General features: G+C 44.1%; 1 protein-coding gene across 5 annotated transcripts in view; it reads right to left on the reverse strand.

The window, feature by feature from the left end:
- The window catches only part of LOC140070832 (capping protein, Arp2/3 and myosin-I linker protein 3-like), an 813,581-nt gene that overhangs the window by 657,909 nt on the left and 130,434 nt on the right, over positions 1-25,238 (reverse strand). For all 5 annotated transcript variants that reach the window (XR_011848999.1, XR_011848997.1, XR_011848998.1 and 2 more), the window contains exon 5: positions 358-479. Coding sequence is in view for 2 of the 5 variants with exons in the window: in XM_072117787.1 (XP_071973888.1) it covers positions 358-479 (122 nt within the window). In the remaining 3 variants the exon portion in view is untranslated. The remainder of the gene's footprint in view (positions 1-357; positions 480-25,238) is intronic.

The raw sequence follows: 25,238 nt of genomic DNA on the forward strand, positions 1-25,238 counted from the left end.
GTTAGTGTCCCTAGTTTATCATGCCTGATTTGTATGGTAAATTTCCTTTAGGCAAATTGTGGGTAGGCAACTGCTCTGTTCCCGCCATTCCCGCCATTTTTTTCGGTTCCCAATTAACTTTGATGGGGTTTGTGTTCTGGTCTAAACTGAATTTTGTCACAAAAATCACCAATGTTGGGAACTGTGCCCATCAAGAACATATTTATACACAAACTTTTTTCAAAATCTAAAATTGCTTATACAGCTGTTTATAATGCCTGTAGAGGCATTAATTGTAACCTATACTTTCACTGTGCTGAGATTCTTATATCAGGCACAGTTTTGAGACCTAAAAACTATTTTTAAAATGGTACTCACCCCGGAGATGAATCCGGAAAGATTTTTTGTATGGCAGTCATTACAAAAATCACTACTTCTTCAAGATCCTCCATAGATTTAAATTGAAATGGAAAAAGAGAAGTATCTGTTTCTAACACAACCTGTTAAAAGAAAGATGTTTTATTTTTTAAAGTATGTAATAAATTAGACCTTTCTACCATCATACAGTACCACTACAGGGATGGAGAGAGCTGTTTAATGCAATCAAGTGCACTATGTCACATCAATAACATCTGTTTATCAAAAATGGAAAACAATTATTCCATAAGATGAATGCCAAAACAGAAAAAAAATGTCCAAATCACCACTTTTTCACAATTTTGACAGCATAACATTTATTTTTATAAAAGTGATCAAAAGGTTTTAGAGTTCTCAAAATGCTGTTAATAAACACTAGATCTCTTTGCCTTCCTCCCCCAATAAAGAACTTATCTGCCTGTTGCTTGCAATTCTCTTCATGCTGTGTAAGCTCTGTCCTAGAGTAGGCTAGAGAGAAGTAAGCAGAGAGAGAGAGACAAGCTCCATGAAGCCTCAGGCAAGATGGCCTACCAACCCTAAAGTCAGAAGTTACAGGGTCATTTTCAAGGGGCAACTGAAATTGTGTACACCAGGACTGATAGAGACAGGTTAGCTTATATCAGTGAAATGCTGTATTTTTGTTAATAACAGTGAATTAGAGAATGTGTTATTTTGTTTTCCTGTGTATTATTAAGGAACATTATGATATACTTAGTACTGTAAAGTCGTTAGCAGTTTAGACCCACTCATCAGTACTTGCAAAATTTCCTTTCCCTGCTGTCAAACTGCTAAATCTAAATTTTAATTTCTTGTGGGCATCGTACTCTCTTTCCTTCTAGAGGATCAACAATTGAAAAACAAGCCAGGGAGACCCCCAAGGGTTGGTTACCAGTCAAAAGATCACTAGACTATTAAAGCATCCAAAATTCATAAACTAGAGTTAAAGCAGGATGTGCACATTCTGAAAAATATAAAATATAACTTTTAATCAATACCAATAAAATTCTACATAACAAACTTAAAGTGCATAATCGACTAATCGTTCATCAAAGCCAGATAACATATACCATAGGTCACTAATGTCTTAGGCCTGTCGATAATTTTTACTGCTACTGCATTTTTGTTAACGTTTCGCAGTGCCAAAGAATGCAGCACTAATGTTTTCACTCTGCTATAAGCAAACATCATTTACATAACCCCAAACATTTACAATCTTCCAAATGAAGATTCTTGATCCACTGAGGGTCAATCCAGGTGCGTAGGACCTATCATTCCCTTATGACCTCCCATGTGCTCCTGTCCTAACAAGGACAGTCCCAAAACTGTCCCTCACAAAAGCTATTAATCCCTACTTGCTAATAGTTACACCTTTCCTACACATTTCATGCATCATGCAATGCAATCATCAGGGGAATTACAAGGCAAAAAGCCTTATGTGATTCTATGGCTGTTTCTATTGTCAAGTTCTGCCCTTGTTCACACAACCTCAGGTTCTCTAATGACTGATAAAATTCACAGAGTTAGCTCAGAAGAAATCAAACCAAGACAACTTAAGGTATAATATTTCAATCTCAATGTGTCACTGTATGAACATGAACAGTGTGCCTCATTTAGACAATGCAAATGGCTGAATGTGGAAGCATATAAAACTATTATTGAGCCACAATCACCCTACAAATTGGGATTTTATACCTTACACCAAATATACATGAGCCAAGGCCTTTATATATCAAATGGAAACCTATAGTGAGAAAGGTGTATACTTCTCCCATTCAAAGTGGGTTTGTTCATGTAAGTAGGAGTATATTATTGTTCAGGGGAGACACTCCTATGTGCTTAACCCCTTATCACTGATGATTGTTTTTTAGCTCAATGACCACGAATCTGACATGTGTCACGATAATTGGTTATAACTTCGAAACTAGAGATGAGCGAGCACTAAAATGCTCGGGTACTCATTATTTGAGACAAACTTTTCCCGAGGCTCAAGTGCTCGTCTCGAATAACGAGCCCCATTGAAGTCAATGGGAGACTCGAGCATTTTTCAAGGGGACCAAGGCTCTGCACAGGGAAGCTTGGCCAAACACCTGGGAACCTCAGAAAACCTCAGCAAACACCACTGAAATGGACAGGAAACAGCAGGGGCAGCATGCATGGATGCCTCTGAGGCTGCTTAATCGCACCATTATGCCAAAATTATGGGCAACAGCATGGCCATGACAGAGTGACCGAATGAGGCTAGATAGCATCTAAAACATGCAATAATTGACCCTGACACTATAGGGGACGGCATGCAGAGGCAGCGGCAGGCTAGAGAGTGTCATGGCGACATACCCTAAATGGACTCAGGCTTCACCAAAGGAGGTGAGCAAGAAGCGCTGAAATGATTTCCTATGTGAACAAAAGGTTGACGGTATATTTAGTCGATAACACAGCATGGTGGCGACATAGTGACCAAGTTCCATAACGTATCTGGTGAAACACCCGAAAAATGAGCCTGACACAGCTCTTTTGATAAGGGGACGACATGTGGAGGCAGCCATGGAGACGACTTCCATGATTAAGAGCGACAGTATGGGGCATTCATATTGCGCTGCTATGATTGCAACTTCAGGTCTCTAGCATGGCGGCGACAGATGGGCCTAGTTCCACTATGTATCTGGTGAAACACCTGAAAATTCTGCCTGACACAGCTCGTTTGATAAGGGGATGATGTGCTGCATATCCTCTCGTGCTCCAGCGTCTGGGGTATAGAGAGTTGAAATGAGACATTGGTGGATGCTGTGGAGGATCGTGGAGGCAAAATGGACAGGAAACAGCAGGGGCAGCATGCATGGATGCCTCTGAGGCTGCCTAATCTTGGGATGGAGCTGGCGGTCCACTGCCAGGCAAGCTTTCGCCTGTCCAAGCCCCTGTCTCTCAGCTCCTCCCCACCCAAAATGGGCCTGGGGCCAGAAGCGTTTACTTTGAAAAAATTATAATTTTCAAAGCAGGCCGGGTCGTTTGAATATTTCACCTAGGAATAATGGAATAGCATAGTGGTTCTATTTTTAATTGTTTTTGCGGAAATGGTTCCATGATTAAGAGCGACAGTATGGGGCATCCATATTGCGCTGCTATGATTGCAACTTCAGGTCTCCAGCATGGCGGCGACAGATGGGCCTAGTTCCACTATGTATCTGGTGAAACACCTGAAAATTCAGCCTGACACAGCTCGTTTGATAAGGGGACGACGTATGGAGGCAGTGAACTAGTAGTAGATTAAAGGTGCTGCAGTTAAAACTATGTTAGTTGGATCTTGGGATGGAGCTGGCGCTCCGCTGCCAGGCGAGCTTTCGCCTATCCAAGCCCCAGTCTCTCGGCTACTTCCCAAACAGCACTTCTAAGAACCTTTTGTATAAGATCAAGTGTAGTAGCGTTCTTATAAGTTTGGGATATGGCGGGTGAGGGGAATGTAAACAGATGCGCAAGAAGCGCTGAAATAATATCGGTAAATGACAAAAGTTTGCCAGTATATTTTGTGGATTACACAGCAGGGTGGCAACAAAGTTAACAAGTTTGATGTGGAAGCCATGAAAACAACCCAAAATTCTGCCTGACACAGCTCGTTTGATAAGGAGAACATGTATGGAGGCAGCTATATAGACGACTTTTGGAGGCAGCTATGGCGATGACGTGTGGAGGTAGCAATGGAGACAACGTGTGGAGCCAGCTAAAGAGACGACATGTGGAGGCTGCCATGGAGACAATTTAATTTGGATAGTGCCTGTATGTGGCAGTCCAAAAAAGTTTTCAAACCAGAGGAGAAGGTAGGTGGTCCTCCAGAAAAATGAAATAGATTGAGTGCCTGTATGTGGCACTCCCAAAAATTGCTTAAAACAGAGGACCGGGTAGGTGGCCCAGCAGAAAAATTAAATACATAGAGTACTATAGCTAGAGCCAGTTGGCCCTGGAAAAAAATAGCCAGTTTCCTCTGCTTTAGTGTACAAAGAGGAGGAGAAGGAGGACAATGAGGAGGAGGAGTGCATACATTATTCAGGTTGAGCTTCTTTCACCTGGTGGAGAATGAAAATCCGGAGAAATCCAGGCTTTATTCATCTTGATAAGCGTCAGCCTGTCAGTCGACAGGCGTGTACGCTTATCGATCATGATGCCACCAGCTGCACTGAAAACCTGCTCGGACAACACGCTAGCGGCAGGGCAGGCAAGAACCTCCAAGGCGTACAGCGCCAGTTCGTGCCACATGTCCAGCTTTGAAACTCAGTAGTTGTAGGGAGCTGTTTGATCATTTAGGACGATGGTATGGTCAGCTACGTACTCCCTCACCATCTTTCTGTAAAGATCAGCCCTACTCTGCCGAGACTGGGGGCAGCTGACAGTGTCTTGCTGGGGTGACATAAAACTGGCACAGGCCTTGTAAAGCGTACCCCTGCCAGTGCTGGAAAAGCTGCCTGCTCGCCTACTCTCCCTCGCTACTTGTCCCGCAGAAGTACACCCTCTGCCGCTAGCGCTGTCAGAAGGGAAATACTGTTTCAGCTTGTGCACCAGGGCCTGCTGGTATTCATGCATTCTCACACTCCTTTCCTCTCCAGGGATGAGAGTGGAAAGATTTTGCTTGTACCGTGGGTCCAGGAGAGTGAATACCCAGTAATCGGTGCTGGAATAAATTCTTTGAACGCGAGGGTCACGGGATAGGCAGCCTAGCATGAAATCTGCCATATGCGCCAGAGTCCCAACGCGCAAGAATTCACTCCCCTCACTGGCCTGACTGCCCATTTCCTCCTCCTCCAACTCCTCTTCTTCTGCCCATACACGCTGAACAGTGAAGGACTGAACAATGGTCCCCTCTTCTGTCTCGCCAACATTCTCCTCCTCTTCCTCCTTCACCTCCTCCGATATGCGCTGAGAAACAGACCTAAGGGTGCTTTGGCTATCAACAAGGGAATCTTCTTCCCCCGTCTCTTGTGACGAGCGCAAAGCTTCCGACTTCATGCTGACCAGAGAGTTTTTCAACAGGCCAAGCAGCGGGATGGTCAGGCTGATGATGGCGGCATCGCCACTGACCATCTGTGTTGACTCCTCAAAGTTACTCAGCACCTGACAGATATCAGACATCCACGTCCACTCCTCATTGTAGACTTGAGGAAGCTGACTGACCTGAATACCAGTTCTGGTGGAAGTTGACATCTGGCAGTCTACAATCGCTCTGCGCTGCTGGTAAACTCTGGATAACATGGTTAATGTTGAATTCCGCCTCGTGGGCACGTCGCACAACAGTCGGTGAGCGGGCAGTTGGAGGCGGCGCTGCGCTGCCCTGAGAGTGGCAGTATCTGTGCTGGACTTCCTGAAATGCGCACAGATGCGGCGCACCTTCGTGAGCAAATCAGACAGATTGGGGTATGTCTTGAGAAAACGCTGAACTATGAGATTTAACAGATGGGCCAGGCATGGCACATGTGTCAGTCTGCCGAGTTGCAGAGCCGCCACCAGGTTATGGCCGTTGTCACACACAACCATGCCTGGCTTCAGGTTTAGCGGTGCCAGCCACAGATCAGTCTGGGCCGTGATGCCCTGCAATAGCTCATGGGCGGTGTGCCTTTTATCGCCTAGGCTCAGCAGTTTGAGCACCGCAAGCTGTCGCTTAGCCTAGAGCTACCGACTGATGGCACCATGCCCATGGATGGTAATTCGAGGAGGAGGTGGAGGAGGGGTGGGAGGAGGAGGAGGCATAGTAGGCCTTTGAGACCTGGACCGAGGTAGGCCCTGCAATCCTCGGCGTCGGCAGTATATGAGCAGCCCCAGTGTCAGACTCGGTCCCAGCCTCCACCAAGTTAACCCAATGTGCCGTCAGCGATAAATAGTGGCCCTGCCCGGCAGCACTCGTCCACGTGTTCGTGGTCAGGTGGACCTTGGGCTGGGACGGCACATCGGGAAAAGTAGTGGCGGCTGGGGACCGAATACCGAGGGGCGGTCGCCGCCATGAGGTTTCGAAAGGCCTCAGTCTCTACCAGCCTATAGGGCAGCATCTCCAGGCTAAGCAACTTGGAGATGTGGACGTTGAGGGCTTGGGCGTGTGGGTGGGTTGCGCTATACTTCCTTTTGCGCTCCAGCGTATGGGGTATGGAGCTGGTGGATGCTGTGGAGGATCGTGGAGGCGAAGATGGGGTTTTCGCACGGGAGGTGTTTGGGCCGTGGTCCTGGGCAGGGGGCTGACTAGCAGATGCACAGGGGAAGGAGCAGTGGTGTGCCCGGCCGGAGGTGAACGGGCTTGGTGCCATTGAGTGGGGTGTTTAGCATTCAGATGCCTGCGCATACTGGTGGTAGTTAAGCTAGTAGTGGTGGAACCCCTGCTGATCCTGGTTTGGCAAATGTTGCACACCACAGTCCGTCGGTCATCCGGTGTTTCTTTAAAGAACCTCCAGACTTCTGAAAATCTAGCCCTCGCCACGGGTGCTTGACTACGGGCAACATTTGGCGCTGATGCACCAGCTCTGGCCCTGCCTCTCCGTCTGGCCCCACCACTGCCTCTTCCAACCTGTTCTGCTATAGGACTCGCCTCCGTCTCAGAAGCACTGTGTTCACCCGGCCTATCAACCCAGCTTGGGTCTGTCACCTCATCATCCTCCGATCCCTCAGTATGCTCCCCCCTCAGACTTCCTGCCCTGACAACAACTTCACCACTGTCTGACAACCGTGTCTCCTCATCGTCCGACACCTCTTTACACACTTCTTCCACTACGTCAATAATGTCATCATCACCCACAGACTGCGACTGGTGGAAAACCTGGGCATCGGAAAATTGCTCAGCAGCAACCGGACAAGTGGTTTGTGACTGTGGGAAGGGTCCAGAAAACAGTTCCTCAGAGTATGCCGGTTCAAATGCCAAATTTTGCTGGGAGGGGGCAGACTGGGGGGAAGGAGGCTGAGGTGGAGGAGCTGGAGGAGTGCTGATTTCGATGACATGGGTGGACTGCGTGGAAGACTGACTGGTGGACAAATGGCTAGAAGCATTGTCCGCAATCCACGACATCACCTCTTCGCACTGTTCTCGCCTCAACAGTGCTCTACCATGAGTCCCAGTAACTTGAGACATGATAAACCTAGGGAGTGTAGTTCTGCGGCGTTCCCCTGCTCCCTCATCAGCAGGTGGTGTCTCACCCCGCCCAGGACCACGGCCTCTGACCCCTGCAGTAGTTGGACGCCCATGTCCACGCCCTCGTCCTCTACCCCTAGCCCTCGGGTTAAACATTTTCAAAATTAAAGTGTAAACTTCAAAATTTTTTTTTTTTGTGTTTTTTGTGATTTTTTTTTTAAACAAAACGATGCTATCCTATTGCTATGGCTAGTTTCTAACCTACACTGACAGCACACAACTGGATTTTGTGCTGTGCCAGATGACTTTCAGTTATAAGATAAATAAACGTATAAAATAAATAAATCAGCAGACTGTGCCTAATTCAAATCAAAGCCCTAATAAATTGTCCCACTTCGGTGTTTGAGGTGGATATGTGTGTCACTAAGAGCTAAACACAACGGTCGCAAGTCCCCCTGCAAATTCCTCACAATATGGTACTAGCTGCACTACTAATGCCAGCAAGCCCAGCCACAAGCAAACAAAAAAAAGGAAAATATAACGCTATTGTAGGCCTAAATAAGCCGTTGGGGTTCTCCTATGGCTATTTTCTAGCCCACACTCAAAGCACACTGCTTTGGCAGATTACTGTGAGTTCTAAAAAGAAATAAACGTAAAAAAAAATAAATCAGCAGACTCGGCGTAATTCAAATCAAACCCCTAATAAATTGTCCCACTTCGGTGTTTGAGGTGGATATTTGTGTCACTAAGAGCTAAACACAAGTCTCCCTGCAAATTACTCACAATATGGTACTAGCTACACTACTAATAGCAGTAAGCCCAGCCACAAGCAAACCAAAAAAAAAGGAAAATAAAACGTTATTGTAGCCCTAAGAAGGACTGTTGGGTTCTTGCAGAATCACTCCTGCCTAACACTATTCTAATAGAATACCCTAACGCTTTCCCTGACCAGCAGCAGCTCTCTCCCTAGCGGCATCCAGACAGAGAATGACGCGAGCAGCGCGGGCAGCGGCTAGTCTATTCCAGGGTCACCTGATCTGGCCAGCCAACCACTGCTATCGACGTGTAAGGGTACCACGTCATGCTGGGTGGAATGCAGAGTCTCCTGGCTTGTGATTGGCTCTTTTTCTGGCCGCCAAAAAGCAAAACGGCGGGAGATGCCATTTTCTCGAGCTGGCGAAATACTCATCCGAGCAACGAGCAGTTTCGAGTACGCTAATGCTTGAACGAGCATCAAGCTCGGACGAGTATGTTCGTTCATCTCTATTCGGAACGCTTTAACATATCTAGGTGAGATTGTTTTCTCGAGACACATTTTACTTCATGATAATGGTAAAATATAAGTGATAAGTTTTGCGTTTCATTCTGGGAAAAAAATGAAAAATTGGGCAAAATTTCAGAAAAAAATCTTCATTTTCAAAGTTTGAAATGTTCTGCATCCCAGACAAAGTAAAACTATCCCAAAAGCTAGATAACTAACATTTCCGTAATGTCTGCTTTATGTTAGAATGATATTTTATCCGTCCTCTCCTTTTTTTAGGATGATATGAGGCTTAGAACTTTAGGTGCCATTTTTCAAATTTTCATGAGAATTGCAAAACTGACATTTTGAAAGACGACTCAGCTTTCAAGTGATTTCGAAAAGCCTAAATAATAGTAGTATATAAACTACACCCCTCAACGCATGTAAAACAACTTCTATTATGTCTATTAACCCTTAAAGTGTTTCACAGGGGTTAAAATAAAATGGAAGTGCGATTTAGAAAATACATTAATTTAGGCCAAACATGACACTTTCATAATTACTAATATATGGTGGTGACTGCTGTACGGGGGGCACACGGCCTAAGGCAAACTGCGCCATCCACAGCAGATATGTATTGTCCCAATGTACCGGCTATAAATATATATATATACGGTATATTTTTTGTATTGCGAACATATGAGGCTTATTATTTGCGAGGTGAGATACAATGTATAGATAATTAATTTTGGAGGTCTATAGCTTATTTATGAGATTTTATTTCAATTTATTTTTTATTTTATTTCTATTTCTAGGCAGAAGCAATAAAAATTATCCATTTTTATTTTTGTTATGATTTTTGCACTTTTTCCCCGCTCGCCATGACATAACAAATTTTAAGGGCATAACTTTTGTATTTTTCTGTTGACAGGTCTAGTTGAGGGCTTATTTTTTGCAAAAAGAGTTCTTCTTTTCAGTCGTATCAGGAAGAATCCAAATCGTGATTTAAAACTTAGCTTTTACTGAAATACTTAACCCCTACGGGACTCAGCCTCTTTTGGCCTTAAGGACGTGGCCCCATTCTTCAAATCTGACCTGTGTCACTATAAGTGGTTATAGTTTTGGAACGCTATGAGATATCCAGGGGATTTTGAGATTGTTTTCTCGTGACACATTGTACTTCAAATTAGTTTAAAAATTTGGATGATATCTTTTGTGTTTAGTTATGAAAAAAACAAAATTTGGCAAAAATTTGGAAAAATTCTTTATTTTCAACGTTCTAAATTCTCTACTTTTGATGCAGATAGTCATAGCTCCCAAATAAATTCATAACTTACATTTCCCAAATGTCTGCTTTATGTTGGCATGGTTTTTTAAGATTCCACATATTTTACTAGAATGTTATGAGGCTCAGAATTTAGGTATCATTTTTCACATTTTTTGTAAAATCACCAAAACCTGTATTTAGATGGACCTGCTCAACTTCTAATTGACACTGAGAGGCCTAAATAATAGTGAGACTCGTAAATTACCCCATTATGGAAACTACACTCCTCAACGTATGAAAAACCACTTTTAAGAAGTTTGTTAACCCTTTACGTGTTTTATAGGGGTTAAAACAAAATGGAGGTGCAGTCTGCAAATTGTAATATTTTTTCCCAATACACCCATTTTGGGTGGAAAATTAAACATTTACAATGGATTAAATGAATAAAGGCTCCACAAAGTTTGTTACCCAATCTCTCCCGAGTACACGGATACTCTACATGTGGTGGTAACCTGCTGTATGGGCGCACGGCCGGGCATAGAAGGGAAGGAGGCGCCATCCAGATCAGATTTGCTATGTCACATTGTACAGGCTATAATTTTTTTCTTTTTTTTAATGTGGACCTATAGGGGCTTATTTCTTTTGCCACATGAGATGCACTTTTCTGGTACGTAATATGGGGGAATCTATAGGCTAATTGGTGAGATTTTATTAACTCTTTGTTGGTGGAGGAAATGAAAATCATCACTTTTCAGGAAGATTTTTATGGGTTTTTTTTTTTTGGCTGTTTACCATACCATAAAAATAGTATATTATTTTTATTCTATGGGTCGCCACGATTACAAAAAGACCTCATTTATATAGATTTTTTATTTTTTTCCCATTTTTACTGCATAAAAAGTAATTTGGCAAAAATGTTGTTAATTTTAGCATCACCGTCTTTCATATGCATAACTTTTTTATTTTTCGCCTCACAAATCTGTTTAAGGGATTATTTTTTGCGAGAAGGATTGTTCTTTTTAGTGGTCTTATTTTAGAGTGCATAACATTTTTTAAATCCCTTTTTAGAGCATTTTTATAGGGTATTAATTGAAAATGATCTTAGTTCTGGAGCTTTTTTTTTTGTTTTTTACGGGGTTCACTTTGCGGATCTAATAACGATTCATTTTTATTATGCAGATTGTTACGGACGCAGGGATACCAAATATGTGGGGGTTTTGTGTATTTTATTCAATTGTACTGAATAAAAACCAATTTGGAGAAAATCTTGTTCATTTTAGCATCGCCATCTTTTCATATGCATAACTTTTTTATTTTTCGGCTGACAAATCTGGTTAGGGGCTTATTTTTTGCGAGAAGAGTTGTTATTTTTAGTGGGCTTATTTTGGAGTGCATAACATTTTTTAAATTACTTTTTAGAGCATTTTTTTTTTGGGGTATTAATTAAAAATTATCTTTTTTCGGAACGTTTTTGCGTTTTTTTTTATACGGCGTGTACCGTGTGGGTCCAGTAACAATTCTGTTTTATTATACAGATTGTTACGGACGCGGCAATACCAAATATGCAGGGTTTTTTGTGTTTTTGTGTTTTTTATACTTTATTAAGTGTTTTTATGGGAAAGTGACATTTTAGGGGCTTATATTTTTATGTATTTATTTTTTATTTATTATAATGTGTAGTGTTAAGTGTTTTTGCATATTTTTACTTATACATACTTGAACTTGAACCAGTGATGCTCTGATCACTGGTTTAAGTTCAATACACTGCTCTACAATACTATTTTATTGTAGAGCAGTGTAAACTGTCTGAGCAAGCTTGCGCATGCTCAGACAGTTAACAGTCAGACCCGGAAGGGGTCTGACTGCCATGGAGACCGGGCAGCTCCGGGGCACATGCCAGTCCTCGGAGCTGCCCAGAAGTGGATCGGATCCCCCGGTAAGCGGCACGGGGGATCCGATCCACAGCGCAAACACCCTTACACGCCGCGGTCATGTTTGACTGCGGCGTGTAAGGGGTTAACACCCGCGATCGGAGCAGGCTGTCAGCTGTACTAGACAGCTGACAGCCGCTGCTTCTGGTACCGGCTCCGTTCGTGCCAGACGTCCTGGGGCGCCTAGGGGTTAATATTGAACAATCAGTATTATTGCTTCAAGGCAACTGTGTAAACGCATGGTGCCCATCTGAAAAATAAAGAAACACAATGCAAGTGTGAACCTGGTGGCCTCCTTGCGAAGTTCAAAAGCAATTATGGATCTACAAAGAGAAGGGAGAGCTCACTTTTTTAGGCTACACATCTTGTAATGTCAAAATTCAGTATTTACACTTCGGTCTCCGGATATTCATCAGTTATGATGCCAATGTGTCAGTAAAATGGTTACGGGCACCTTGTGTCCATATAGAGTGCAGGAAGACGTAGAAGATCAGGGTGATATGATTGTTGGCATTAGAGGCAAGGATAAGAATGGCTATCACTCTCCCTGTTTATTCCCTGTATCCAAGGTCTAATACACCCTGATGACCTAACCTCAGAGTTGTGGCCCTAAATGGCCACGGCCCCGACCGGAGCCTTACCCTAGATAGCTGGCCCTGTTGATGGACCTAATCTACAGGTGTAGTCCCAGTCAGATGCAGGTAAGTAAAAAAGGTATGATAGTCTTTATAGGCAAAGAGAAAAATATGTCACAGGGTTTTGCGTAACCAAATCCCGACAGGGCCTGTTTCACCCTTTTGGCCTCATCAGGGGATAATAAGGTTAGCCTTTAAGATGCCCTAATAAAGACAATTTAGCAAACATAGATTACTGTATGCATAACCTTAGAGATAAATGTTGGTGCTAATATGTAGTCAAATTCATATTTGTTCCTACCTTACACTGATGTAAAGTGCAGGGATTCAGGTGATTTCCTTAATAAGGAAAGAGGTTAATCAGTATAGTGCAACAAATATCAGTGCAAACACCCACAGACTGGGGTATATGTGTATTGACCTCAAGTGCTAATCGTCCTACCTTCAGGAGAAGATGGTTAGCTACAGCAGTGCTACGGGGGTACAAGTGGCAGAGACCCCGTTCATAGCTAACAACCAGTGGGTCCTCTCAGAACTGGCGCGTGACACAGACAAATAAGCGAGCTGCGTGTTCAGAAACCCGCCCCCAACGCTCCTCCCAACCTTCCAGCCGCGGCCCATGTTAGTCCGTGCAGCCGTCGGCAGGTCGGGCATGCGCATGCGCAGGAGACATGGGGCTGGGCAACGCCCTCATCTCCCCTGGACAAACCGCGCCCACCGAAGTCAAAACAGCGAGGACAAAGTATGCCCTCACCGGACAATTGCGGACGTCTCTGGGGAAAGATCGGAACACGGAAAAAGAGGTAAATGAATGCGCTGAATATCCCAATGTTAGTAAGGGGATCCAATGATGTAGAACAGGTGTAGTATAACTTATCACTTGTCCCGATATTTTACAATCAGGGATTTAGAAATAGGGGCCAAGATACAACAGATCAGAAGATAGAAGCGAGGAGAGGTAAAGTAAATAGTAGTAAACTACTGTGATGATTAATCAGAATTCTATCAAGCTATATTCTTAATTAACCCCTAAAGGACGCAGGGTTTTTCCGCTCATTTCTCGCTCTCCAACTTCAAAAATCCATAACTTTTTCATTTTTACGTATACAGACCTGTGTTTGTTATTTTGTGCGTAACAAATTTTACTTTCCCGTAATGTTATTTATTTTAACATGCCTTGTACTGCGAAGCTGAAAAAAAATTCCAAATGTGGAAAAACTGAAAAAAAAACGTCACGTTCTTGTGGGCTCAGTTTTTTCGACTTTGACTGTGCACTCAAAATAACACCTCAGCTTTATTCTTTGGTTCGGTGCGATCGCGGTGATACCAAATTTATATAGGTTTTATTGTGTCTTAATACATTTTCAAAAATTAAACGAATGTGTACAAAAAAGAAAAAAAATTTTTTGCCATGTTCTGACGCTAATAACTTTTTCATACTTTGGTGCACGGAGATGTGTGAGGTGTCATTTTTTGTGAAATGATGCAACGTTTTCATTGCTACCATTTTGAGGTCTGTGCGACATTTTGATCATTTTTTATTTAATTTTTTATGTGATGTAAAAAGGTGTAAAAGTCGCATTTTGGACATTTGGGCGCCATTTTCCGCCTCGGAGGTCACCGCCGGCCGTAACCGCTTTTATATTTTGATAGATCGGGCATTTTGGGACGCGGCGATACCTAATATGTTTGTGATTTTTACTGTTTATTATGTTTTATATCCGTTCTAGGGAAAGGGGGGTGATTTGAACTTTTAATATTTTATACATTTTTTTTTATTTTTTAAACTTTTTTTTTTCACTATTTTTTAGACCATCTAGGGTACATTAACCCTAGATGGTCAGATCGCTCCTACCATATACTGCAATACTTCTGTATAGCAATATATGGCATTTTTGCACACTATACATTACAATGAGCCACAGGCTCATTGTAATGGATATGCAGAAGCCATGTATCCTCGGGTCAAACGAAGACCCGAGGCTACCATGGCAACTGATCGCCGCCCCCCCGATGACTTTGCCGGCGGCAACGGAGGGGTTAATAGCCGCGGTCGGTGCTATTAGCGGTGGGGGTTTTCTGCAATATGCAAAAACACCCACCTTTGTATGAAGAGGACTCAGCCCGTGAGCCCTCTTCATACACTCCTTATACCTCTGCGCCGTAGAGCTACGGCGCAGAGCGTTAAGGGGTTAAGGTAGAAAAGACCAAATGACAAATTATATAAAGTCACAGAAAACAGACAAAACTCAGCTGCTCATTAAGTCCTTGTGGGGATTCTGTCTTAAGTCTAAAATTCCATTGTGATTCTTTTTGTCTCAAGATCCGATCCTAATCACCTCCTCTATCTGGGGGTCTCACTAGATCAATACCAACAAAAGCGAGTCCCCTGGTATTCCCTCTGTGTCTCTCCTGTATGCGTCTGGCAAGGGGTTTGTCCCGGTTGTGTTTAATGTTGTGTTTGTGTTAATGATCCCCTACCCTGCGGCGGAATTCGCAATAGGTCTTGCCAACATATTGTAGCCCGCACTCGCAGGTAGCTAAATATATCACGCCTTTTGATTTACAGTTAATGTAGTGTCGGATGGTGTAGGTCCTACTTGTGAACGAACTACAGAATGTTTTGCAGCTCACTATCACTTTGCATGCGACACAACCACTACAGCGGTAACAGCCTTTAATATCTGAATGCAGCCAAGTCCTTACAGGTTCTGGTCTAGTAAAGTGGCTATGAACAAGCCTATCTCTTATGTTGCGTCCTCTTCTGAACGTTATTGTTGGATGATCCTGTAAGACCGTGGATATATCGGGATCCATTTTGAGTATATGCCAATATTTTGTAAGGACTTGACGTACTTGTTGGGAGCCCCCATCGTACGTCCCTATTAGTCTGATTACCGGTGCGGAGGGGGAATTACCTTTGGGAGTTAGTAAGTCTGTCCTGTCAGATTTCAATGTTCTTTGGTATGACAATTTGAGAATGTGTTCCGGGTACCACCGGGCCAATAATTGAAATTTGAGGTCTTTGGCTTGTCTCTTAAATTCCTCTATAGAAGAACAGTTTCGACGTATCCTGAGATATTGCCCATACGGTATACTTCTCTTTAGAGCCGGCATTTTGCCTACATTTTGACAAAGTGACCCGACACCTGACACAATTGGTCTTCCTTTTAAGGGAATCCCTTATGAATTTTACGGAGCCCATAGAAGGTGGCTGTTCTGGGGCACTTTAGTAACAGAAAGCCAAATTCTTCTTTACTGATCAATTCTTCAGTTAAAGCGGTTTGTAATATCTAGCTATTTGTTGCACTATACTGATTAACCTCTTTCCTTATTAGGGAAATCACCTGAATCCCTGCACTTCACATCAGTGTAAGGTAGGGACAAATATGAATTTGACTACATATTAGCACCAACATTTATCTCTAAGGTTATGCATACAGTAATCTATGTTTGCTAAATTGTCTTTATTAGGGCATCTTAAAGGGTGAAACAGGCCCTGTCAGGATTTGTTTACGCAAAACCCTGTGACTAGAGATGGGCGAATTTGTTAAAATTCGTTTGGACCCAATTCGGCGAATTTTTCTAAAAAATTTGATTCGACCCGAACCGAATCAAAACAAATCACGTTAAAAAACAGCCATTTCATGGCTGCAGAGAGCCTGTAGTGTGTTTTAGAATGTTGTGCCATGCTTAAATATGCATAGAAAGCATGGTTTGGTCTTCAAACAATGCTGTGTTTTAGCATGACACACACAGCCGCGGCTCTTAGAATCGCTTCACTCTTCCTTCCATGTGCACTTACATAGGCCAACTTCCCCAAATAAGCGAAGCGGGAACGCAGCCTGAAAAGGTAACGTCTGTGCCAGCTCGAAAGGACTGAGCTGAGGGCCAAGATCCCACTATAACATCAAAGAGTGCACTCTTTTTACATTGAGTGGCACAATGATATAGTGTGTTGGTGGCATCAAAAGCAGCAGCAGGAGCCCGCAGAGTGGCCCAATGATGTAGTGTGAAGGTGGCATCAGTAGCAGCAGGAGCCCACAGAGTGGCACAATGATATAGTGTGAAGGTGGCATCGGAAGCAGCAGGAGCCTGCAGAGTGGCACAATGATACAGTGCATTGGTGGCATCAGTAGCAGCAGGAGCCCGCAGAGTGGCACAATGATATAGTGTAAAGGTGGCATCAGTAGCAGCAGGAGGAGGCCACAGAGTGGCACAATGATATAGTGTGTTGGTGGCATCAGAAGCAGCAGGAGCCCGCAGAGTGGCACAATGATATAGTGTGAAGGTGGCATCAGAAGCAGCAGGAGCCCGCAGAGTGGCACAATGATATAGTGTGAAGGTGGCATCAGTAGCAGCAGCAGCAGCAGGAGCCCACAGAGTGGCACAATGATAAAGTGTGAAGTGGCATCAGTAGCAGCAGCAGGAGCACACAGAGTGGCACAATGATATAGTGTGAAGGTGGCATCAGTAGCAGCAGCAGGAGCCCACAGAGTGGCACAATGATATAGTGTGAAGTGGCATCAGTAGCAGCAGCAGGAGCCCACAGAGTGGCACAATGATATAGTGTGAAGTGGCATCAGTAGCAGCAGCAGGAGCACACAGAGTGGCACAATGATATAGTGTGAAGGTGGCATCAGTAGCAGCAGCAGGAGCCCACAGAGTGGCACAATGATATAGTGTGAAGTGGCATCAGTAGCAGCAGCAGGAGCACACAGAGTGGCACAATGAGCCACTGTGTGAAGGTGGCATCAGTAGCAGCAGCAGGAGCCCACAGAGTGGCACAATGATATAGTGTGTTGGTGGCATCAGAAGCAGCAGGAGCCCGCAGAGTGGCACAATGATATTGTGCGAAGGTGGCATCAGAAGCAGCAGGAGCACGCAGAGTGGCACAATGATATAGTGTGAAGGTGGCATCAGAAGTAGCAGGAGCCTGCAGAGTGGCACAATGTGTAGTGGGGTCAGTTTTAATGTGACAAAGTCCAGAGACACAGACAAGCTTTACAGGCAAGTAAAATAAAACAAAGCGGGAAACAAAAACGGGCTCATCTAGCACTACTTGTACATCGGTAAGTCCCTCTCTAGCAAAGCAGCGTATTCACAACGGCTAGTGACACACGGCTGGCAAGCCTTCCAGAGCAATGTCTCTCACACAGAGCTCCAGCCCAGTATGCAGCTCTGGGATAAAACCCCTTCTCCCAGCTGCACTTGGTAAATAGGGCTGTGCAGTCTCTGGTCAGTGCATTAACCCTTTACCACAGGTATGGAAGTAACCTGAAAGGAATATATACGCCATCTATTACCTTTCCAGCCGCTGTCCTACATACCCTCCCCCTCTGCTCAGACCTGTGGGGAGGAGCACTTTGTGCCCCTAGAGAGTGGACACGGGACAACGCATCAGCATTACCTTGCTTAGACCCTGGGCGGTGTTCCACATAGAACTTATAGTCCTGCAAGGCTAAAAACCACCTGGTTACCCTGGCATTTTTCCCTTTATTCTGAGCCATCCATTTTAAGGGAGAATGATCTGTCACCAACCTGAACTGTCTACCTAGTAGGTAATATCTTAGGGACTCAATGGCCCACTTAAGTGCAAGACATTCCCTCTCAATGATGGCATAATTCTTTTCTGCAGAAGACAATTTCCTACTCAGATAAACAACAGGATGTTCTTCTCCATTGACTATCTGTGAGAGGACATCTCCCAAGCCGACATTAGAGGCATCTGCCTGGTCCACAAATTCTTCTCTGAAATTTGGGGCTATCAACACTGGCCTTTTGCACAACACCTCCTTTAACTGTTGGAACGCTTTGTCTGCTTTCTCATCCCACTTGACCATAGCAGATTTTGACCCTTTGGTTAGGTCTGTAAGGGGTGCTGCAATTGTGGCAAAGTTTGGCACAAACCTTCTATAATACCCGGCTATTCCTAAAAAAGCCTTTACCTGCTTTTTTGAAACAGGTTTAGGCCAATTTCTTATAGCCTCAACCTTATCTATTTGGGGCTTAATGACACCTCGCCCAATGGTATATCCCAAATATCTGGCTTCCTCCAGGGCTATGGCACATTTTTTTGGGTTAGCTGTCAAGCCCGCCTCTCGAATTGAGTCTAACACCCTTTGGACCTTTTTTAAATGCGACTCCCAGTCTGGGCTAAAAATAACCACATCGTCCAAATATGCAGACGCATACTCCTTGTGAGGCTGTAAAATAAGGTCCATCAATCTTTGAAATGTAGCTGGCGCACCATGCAGGCCAAACGGGAGAACTACATATTGGAAATGATCATCAGGCGTGGAAAATGCTGTTTTCTCCTTCGACGCTTCAGTAAGTGGCACTTGCCAATAGCCTTTGGTCAGATCCAAAGTAGTAATGTATCTTGCCGGGCCTAATCTTTCAATCAATTCGTCTACTCGTGGCATAGGGTAGGCGTCAAATTTTGAAACTTCATTTAACTTTCTAAAGTCATTGCAGAACCTAAGACTGCCATCAGGTTTGGGAACTATGGGGCTTGACCAACCGCTCTTAGACTTCTCTATAACCCCCAGAGACAACATTTTTTCCACCTCCTCTGAAATAGTCTGTCTTTGAGCCTCTGGTATCCTATAAGGTTAGTACCTTTTCTCCTGGCTCTGTCACTATGTCGTGCTGTATGACATTGGTCCGCCCTGGCAATCAGAAAAAGTCTCTCTATTTCTCTGTAGGAACTCCTTGACCTCCTGTACCTGTACTGCAGACAAGGCTTCTGATATGTGGACTGCTGGTAGTTCATGACTAGGTGAATCTCTAGGCCAACTTCCAGCAGTCACCTCTCTGTCTTTCCAAGGCTTAAGCCAGTTCACATGGTAAATTTGGAGTGGCTTTCTTTTCCCTGGTTGATACACCCTATAGTTTACCTCACTTAGTTTTTCCCGAATCTCATAACACTTTGCAAAAAATTTGCTTTTAACTGTCGGCACAAGCACTAACACACGGTCACCGGCAGGGCCGGTTCTAGACAAAGTGGGGCCCTGGGCAAAACTAAAAGTGGGGCCCCAAAATAAAACTATTTTATGACCAGTCACAGTCAGCAAGAGGCTCCTTTAGTATGGTAAAACAAATTGTAATATGGGAGAATTTTATAGGAGATAGATAAATGATAGGGAGATTTATGGGATTTATGATTAGCACTACAACCTTGCAGCGCTAGTCAACATCTGCAAAGATTTTGTATGTTCTCTCTGTGTCTGCGTGGGTTTCCTCCGGGTCCTCCGGTTTCCTCCCATACTCCAAAAAATTACTGGTAGGTTGATTAGACTGAGGCCCATTGGGGAGAGGGACCGATATTTTCTGAAAGCAGACACTTGCCCCATTTTCAAAATTGCATCAAAGATTTTATAGACATAGGCGCCTTCATGCAATTTTGATTCAAATTGAAACATTTTATTAAAAATACTTAAAATTTGACTTTGATGGCAAAAAATTTGATCCAAACATGGACATTTGTAGAGTTCACAAATGTGCCCTATTGATATGTTTACATGAATAAATCCACATAATATCACTAAAACTGTAATAACTAGATATCTGCTTTTCAGCTAGACATTTTTAGACAGTCACAACCTGCAAAATATATCAATAAAACAGAATAAAAAGTAAAGGCGCCATAAAACCTATATAATTTTGAAAGTAGAAAACCAGGGGATGCATTTGGCAATTAACATTCAAAATTTCCTCTAAAATTCACACAGATGTATCATTGTCTGTTCCTTACACAATGGTAACCCAAATAAATAACTATATATCCATAAACCTCTCTAATGAGATAATAAAAGTCACTTTTAGATGTGCGCCATTGTATTAGCTGCACAATAACAGAACCCTCCGCGCTTCATAAGAATGAAAGTGAGAACGTCATAACATAGGTGTAAATAATGGAGGATGATGGGAAATAAAAACTTTATTCCAGGACATGTGTGTGTTTTTGGTGTTACATATAACTTTATGGACATGTTCTGGTCGCGGTGTAGTCACATTAAGCGAAGAGGATTGAATGTTCATCGTATCAGTCAATTTTCCCAACAAAAAATAACTATCACAAAATAAAAGGGAATAAGAGAGAATGGGCCACATTTATCACTTTTGTGCGCCTAAGTGTAGCAGTTGCGCCTAAATTCTGGCGCACTGTTTTCCAGAATTATCACAAGCTACAACCATCTGTGATAAGGTAATTTCCTGCCTCTTATTAATCACTTTACTTTAACACAGTTTAGGCGCAATTTTGGCGCAGTTTCGGCGCAATGTTAGATTCAGGCACTTACATGTGATCCTGCTACAAGCTCCTCTCTGCTTCTCCCACATCCCAGCATGAAGATAACCCTCACAAAAGCACCCAGGTGTGTGACACCCTGCACACAGTGATCTCCTCAGCAGTGGCTTCTCCTGGAGGGGATCCCCCAGTACTGGTCTCCTGCTGCACCCCTGTAATTCTGCACAGTATCCCCCTCAGATACACTAGTGATACTGTGCAGAATGACATGGGGGACACTTGTCAGTACTATGTGCAATATTCTGTAACATTCTCTTCTCTCTTGCTTTGAGCTCAGGATTCTGCAGAATGTTTTGTAAATAGAAGGTGATGAAGTGTAAATAGAGTCTGCAGCTCCTGTCTGCAGAGTATCTAATGACTGTATTATCTGTACTAGTGTCTGCAGAGTATCTCATGTTTGTATGTTCTGTTCTAGTGTCTGCAGTGTCTGGATGAGCTTTGCTGCTAGAAATGAGCTGTTCTGCAAAGGGGCTCAGTGCTTTCTTCTCAGATAACGCCACCTTAGGCTGGAGTGTTTTTGCGCCCGTTTTTGCGCCTAAATGAAAAGTCGCAAGTGATGAATATCATTAGGCGCATCAAAACATCTGGATTGCTAGGATAAATGAGGGAAAGCTGGTTATTTTTGCTGCGCAGCTAGTTTGGCATTTAGTCGCAAAAATGGCACAAAAACGGTGCGCCTGAATGAAAAGGCGCAAAAACAACAGAAAAAAACAATTGATACATGTGGCCCAAAGTGTGTTCTTAGATTTGCACAGAGAAGGGTTAAAAACATGAATATTAGTTGATATTATCCCTTCTCAAAATGTAGTACTAGTAACAAATAAAGTGAATATTTCCATTATCTGTGAGGTGCAGCAGCTCCTGTGTGCAGCAAATGCTCCCGCAGCCTGATGGCTAAGAATCTGGAGATGGGGAGACACTTCAGGGGGCTGTATCTCTGGTTCTGTGACTCATAGAACCTCACTCCTTTTTTTCCTATGAAAGAAGAGAGTCTCCTCTTTTATATGAATCTAAATTTGTGTTTCTAAAATGTAGGAAAACTGAGATATTTATATATAAAAATGGCACCTGATATTCTCATTTTAAACCTGAATATCTCTGGATCCATAGCACCTAGAAACAAAATTCAAGATTCATTTGAAAGAAGAGATTCTCCCCTTTCTCCCTGGGGCCCTAGGCAATTGCCACCTTTGCCTACCCATAGCGCCGGCCCTGGTCACCGGGTTGAAAGGACCTGACTTTTGCAGACTTATTGTACACCCTAGCTTGAGCTTCTTGAGCCTGTAACATGTGCTCTTTCACAATGGGCATTATGGCGGCCATCCTTTCCTGCATTTCACTCACATGTTCAATAAGGCTACGGTGTGGTGTGCGTTGCTGTTCCCAGGTATCCTTGGCTATATCCAATAGCCCCCTGGGATGTCTACCGTATAACAATTCAAATGGGGAAAATCCTGTGGATGCCTGTGGCACCTCCCTTATAGAGAACATCAAGTAGGGTAAAAGGCGGTCCCAGTTTTTTCCATCTTTGTCAATTACCTTCCGGAGCATCCCCTTTAAGGTTCTATTAAACCTTTCAACCAGACCGTCCGTCTGTGGGTGATATACAGACCTACGTAATTGGGCAATGTTTAGGAGATGACACAGCTCTTTGGTGACCTTTGACATAAACGGTGTCCCTTGGTCGGTTAGTATCTCTTTAGGGATCCCCGTTCGAGTGAACATTTGGAATAGTTCCCTTGCTATTGCTTTTGAAGAGGTGTTTCTGAGAGGGATGGCCTCGGGATAACGTGTGGCATAGTCAAGTACGACCAAAATATGCTGGCGCCCCCTGGCAGGCTTAGGAAGGGGCCCAACCAAATCCATAGCTATGCGCTCAAAGGGTATTTCAATTATGGGTAGTGGGATCAGAGCACTACGGAAGTGTGGTCTAGGGGTGTGTATTTGGCACTCTGGGCAAGACTGGCAGAAGTCCTCTATTGCCTTATAGATACCGGGCCAAAAGAACCTCCGCTCTATACTTTCCCTGGTCTTTTCTGCCCCCAGGTGCCCACCCAGTACATGTGAATGGCCCAGCTCCAATACCAAGCGTATGTGGGACTGTAGTACCACAAGTTGCTCCACAACCTCAGAGTCTGTTTTCTTAACTCTATACAGCAAATCATTATTTACCATAAAATGTGGATACACCAACTCTCTACCTGGTTCTTGGGAAACACCATTGATCACCTTTACATTCTTCCAGACATTAGCTAGGTTGGGGTCCCTCAACTGTTCTGTACCAAAGTTTCCCTTTGCAATTTGTAGGGCAGAGAACTCAGTTTCAGGCGAAGTTTCCTCTGAGTCTCCAGCGAGGACCTCTAATGGAAAGCTCTCCATTTCCCTTAGTGCTTCTGTCACCGTGTTTGAAAGTTTACACAGATTTTTCACATTTTGATTTGACCTACACACCTTAGCTTGCTTATTTTCCCACAGGTTCCAAAACAGAGGAAAATCACACCCCAGTATGACTTGATGCATCAAGTCTTTAACCACGCCTACTTCATTCCTCACTGACCCACATGGAGTCTCCAGTTTCACCAAGGCTGTGGGATAGTCTTTTGAATCACCATGTATACACACCACCCCCATCCAGCGGGTCTGAACTTGGTCAGGGTCGACCAGGCTGGCATGCCACAAAGTCACTAGACTTCCCGAGTCCAGCAGGGCCATCACATGACGCCCTCCAATCTTGACTGGGCACACTTGCCGCTCACTTACAACGTCTTTCTGGGCAGCATATGAGGGCCTTGCAAAATAAGACCTGCGCCTGCCCAAATCGCAGTCCATGGGTTCAGTTAGTTCTGGACAACTTGCAGCAACATGTCCTAAACCACCGCAACGCCAGCAAACTATCTGTGCCCGAGCACCAGTCACCGTGTCCCTTCGGGGATTTGATAGTCTTTTGGCTTGGCCCTCTGAGGGGACACCACCCTCTTTAACAGACAGTCTCATCCCTTTAACAATAGGAACAGTCTTAACACTGGATGGTTTTCTTTTGTTCCCAGGGTTACGCACATCCTGCAGGTACTCTTCTGTAGCAGTGAACCTCTCAACTGCAGAAACCAAATCATCAATGCTTTTAGGATTCGTATATCCAAGGCCGCACTGCATCCTCACTGGTAGGGTGCGGATGAAACGATCAGACACCACACAGTTCACAATCTGGTCTGTGGAGAGGGCTTCCGGCTGCAACCACTTGTTGGTGAGATTGTAGAGGTCATACATCTGAGACCGTACAGGCTTGTCGGGATCATATTCCCAGTTGTAGACACGCTGGGCTCGGACAGCCAAGGTAACCCCTAGCCTAGCCAGGATTTCCCCTTTCAGCTTTGCATAAACTTTTGCATCCTGCACTGGCAGGTCAAAGTAGTCTTTTTGGGGTTCTCCTGACAAAAATGGGGCCAACACATCCGCCCACTGGTCCTAGGGTAGACTCTCTCTCTCGGCAATCCTTTCAAAGGTACCCAGATATGCCTCAATATCATCTTCCGGAGTCATCTTTCTTAGAGTCTTTTGCACCAAATGGCGTGGCATAGACTGCAATGCTGGAGATGTCACTTGTCTCTCAGCCAAGACTTGCAACTGCTGCTGGAAGGACTGGTTCAGCTGCTGTTGCTCTCTCACCGATGTCTGGTGCATCTTTACACTTCCTCATGCACTTGTCGCTGCAGAGTGTTTGCTTGTTGGAGGTTGATGTTGGACTGCACCAGTTGCTTTATAAGCTCCTCCATGTTTAGTCAGGCCTTTGTCTGTTGAAACCGTCCCTTTAAGAGTACTGTCTCTTTAAGAAACTGCCCGCATCCTCCACCAAGATGTAGCGGGGTCAGTTTTAATGTGACAAAGTCCAGAGACACAGATAAGCTTGACGGCAGAAATGCGGTTTCTTTGCGGCTTTTATTGGCAGCCAAAACAATGCAGCTTTACAGGCAAGTAAAATAAAACAAAGCAGGAAACAAAAACGGGCTCGTCTGAGAACTACCTGTACATCGGTAAGTCCCTCTCTAGCAAAGCAGCGTACTCACAGCGGCTAGTGATACACGGCTGGCAAGCCTTCCAAAGCAATGTCTCTCACACAGAGCTCCAGGCCAGTATGCAGCTCTGGGATAAAACCCCTTCTCCCAGATGCACTTGGTAATTAGGGCTGTGCAGTCGCTGGTCAGTGCATTAACTAACCCTTTACCACAGGTATGGAAGTAACCTGGAAAGAATATACGCCATCTATTACCTTTCCAGCCGCTGTCCTACAAATGATATAGTGCGTTGGTGGCATCAGTAGCAGCAGCAGCAGGAGGAGCCCGCAGAAAGGCACTAGATCATTGT

This window comes from Engystomops pustulosus, chromosome 7 (genome assembly GCF_040894005.1).
Source record: "Engystomops pustulosus chromosome 7, aEngPut4.maternal, whole genome shotgun sequence".
NCBI lineage: Eukaryota > Metazoa > Chordata > Amphibia > Anura > Leptodactylidae > Engystomops > Engystomops pustulosus.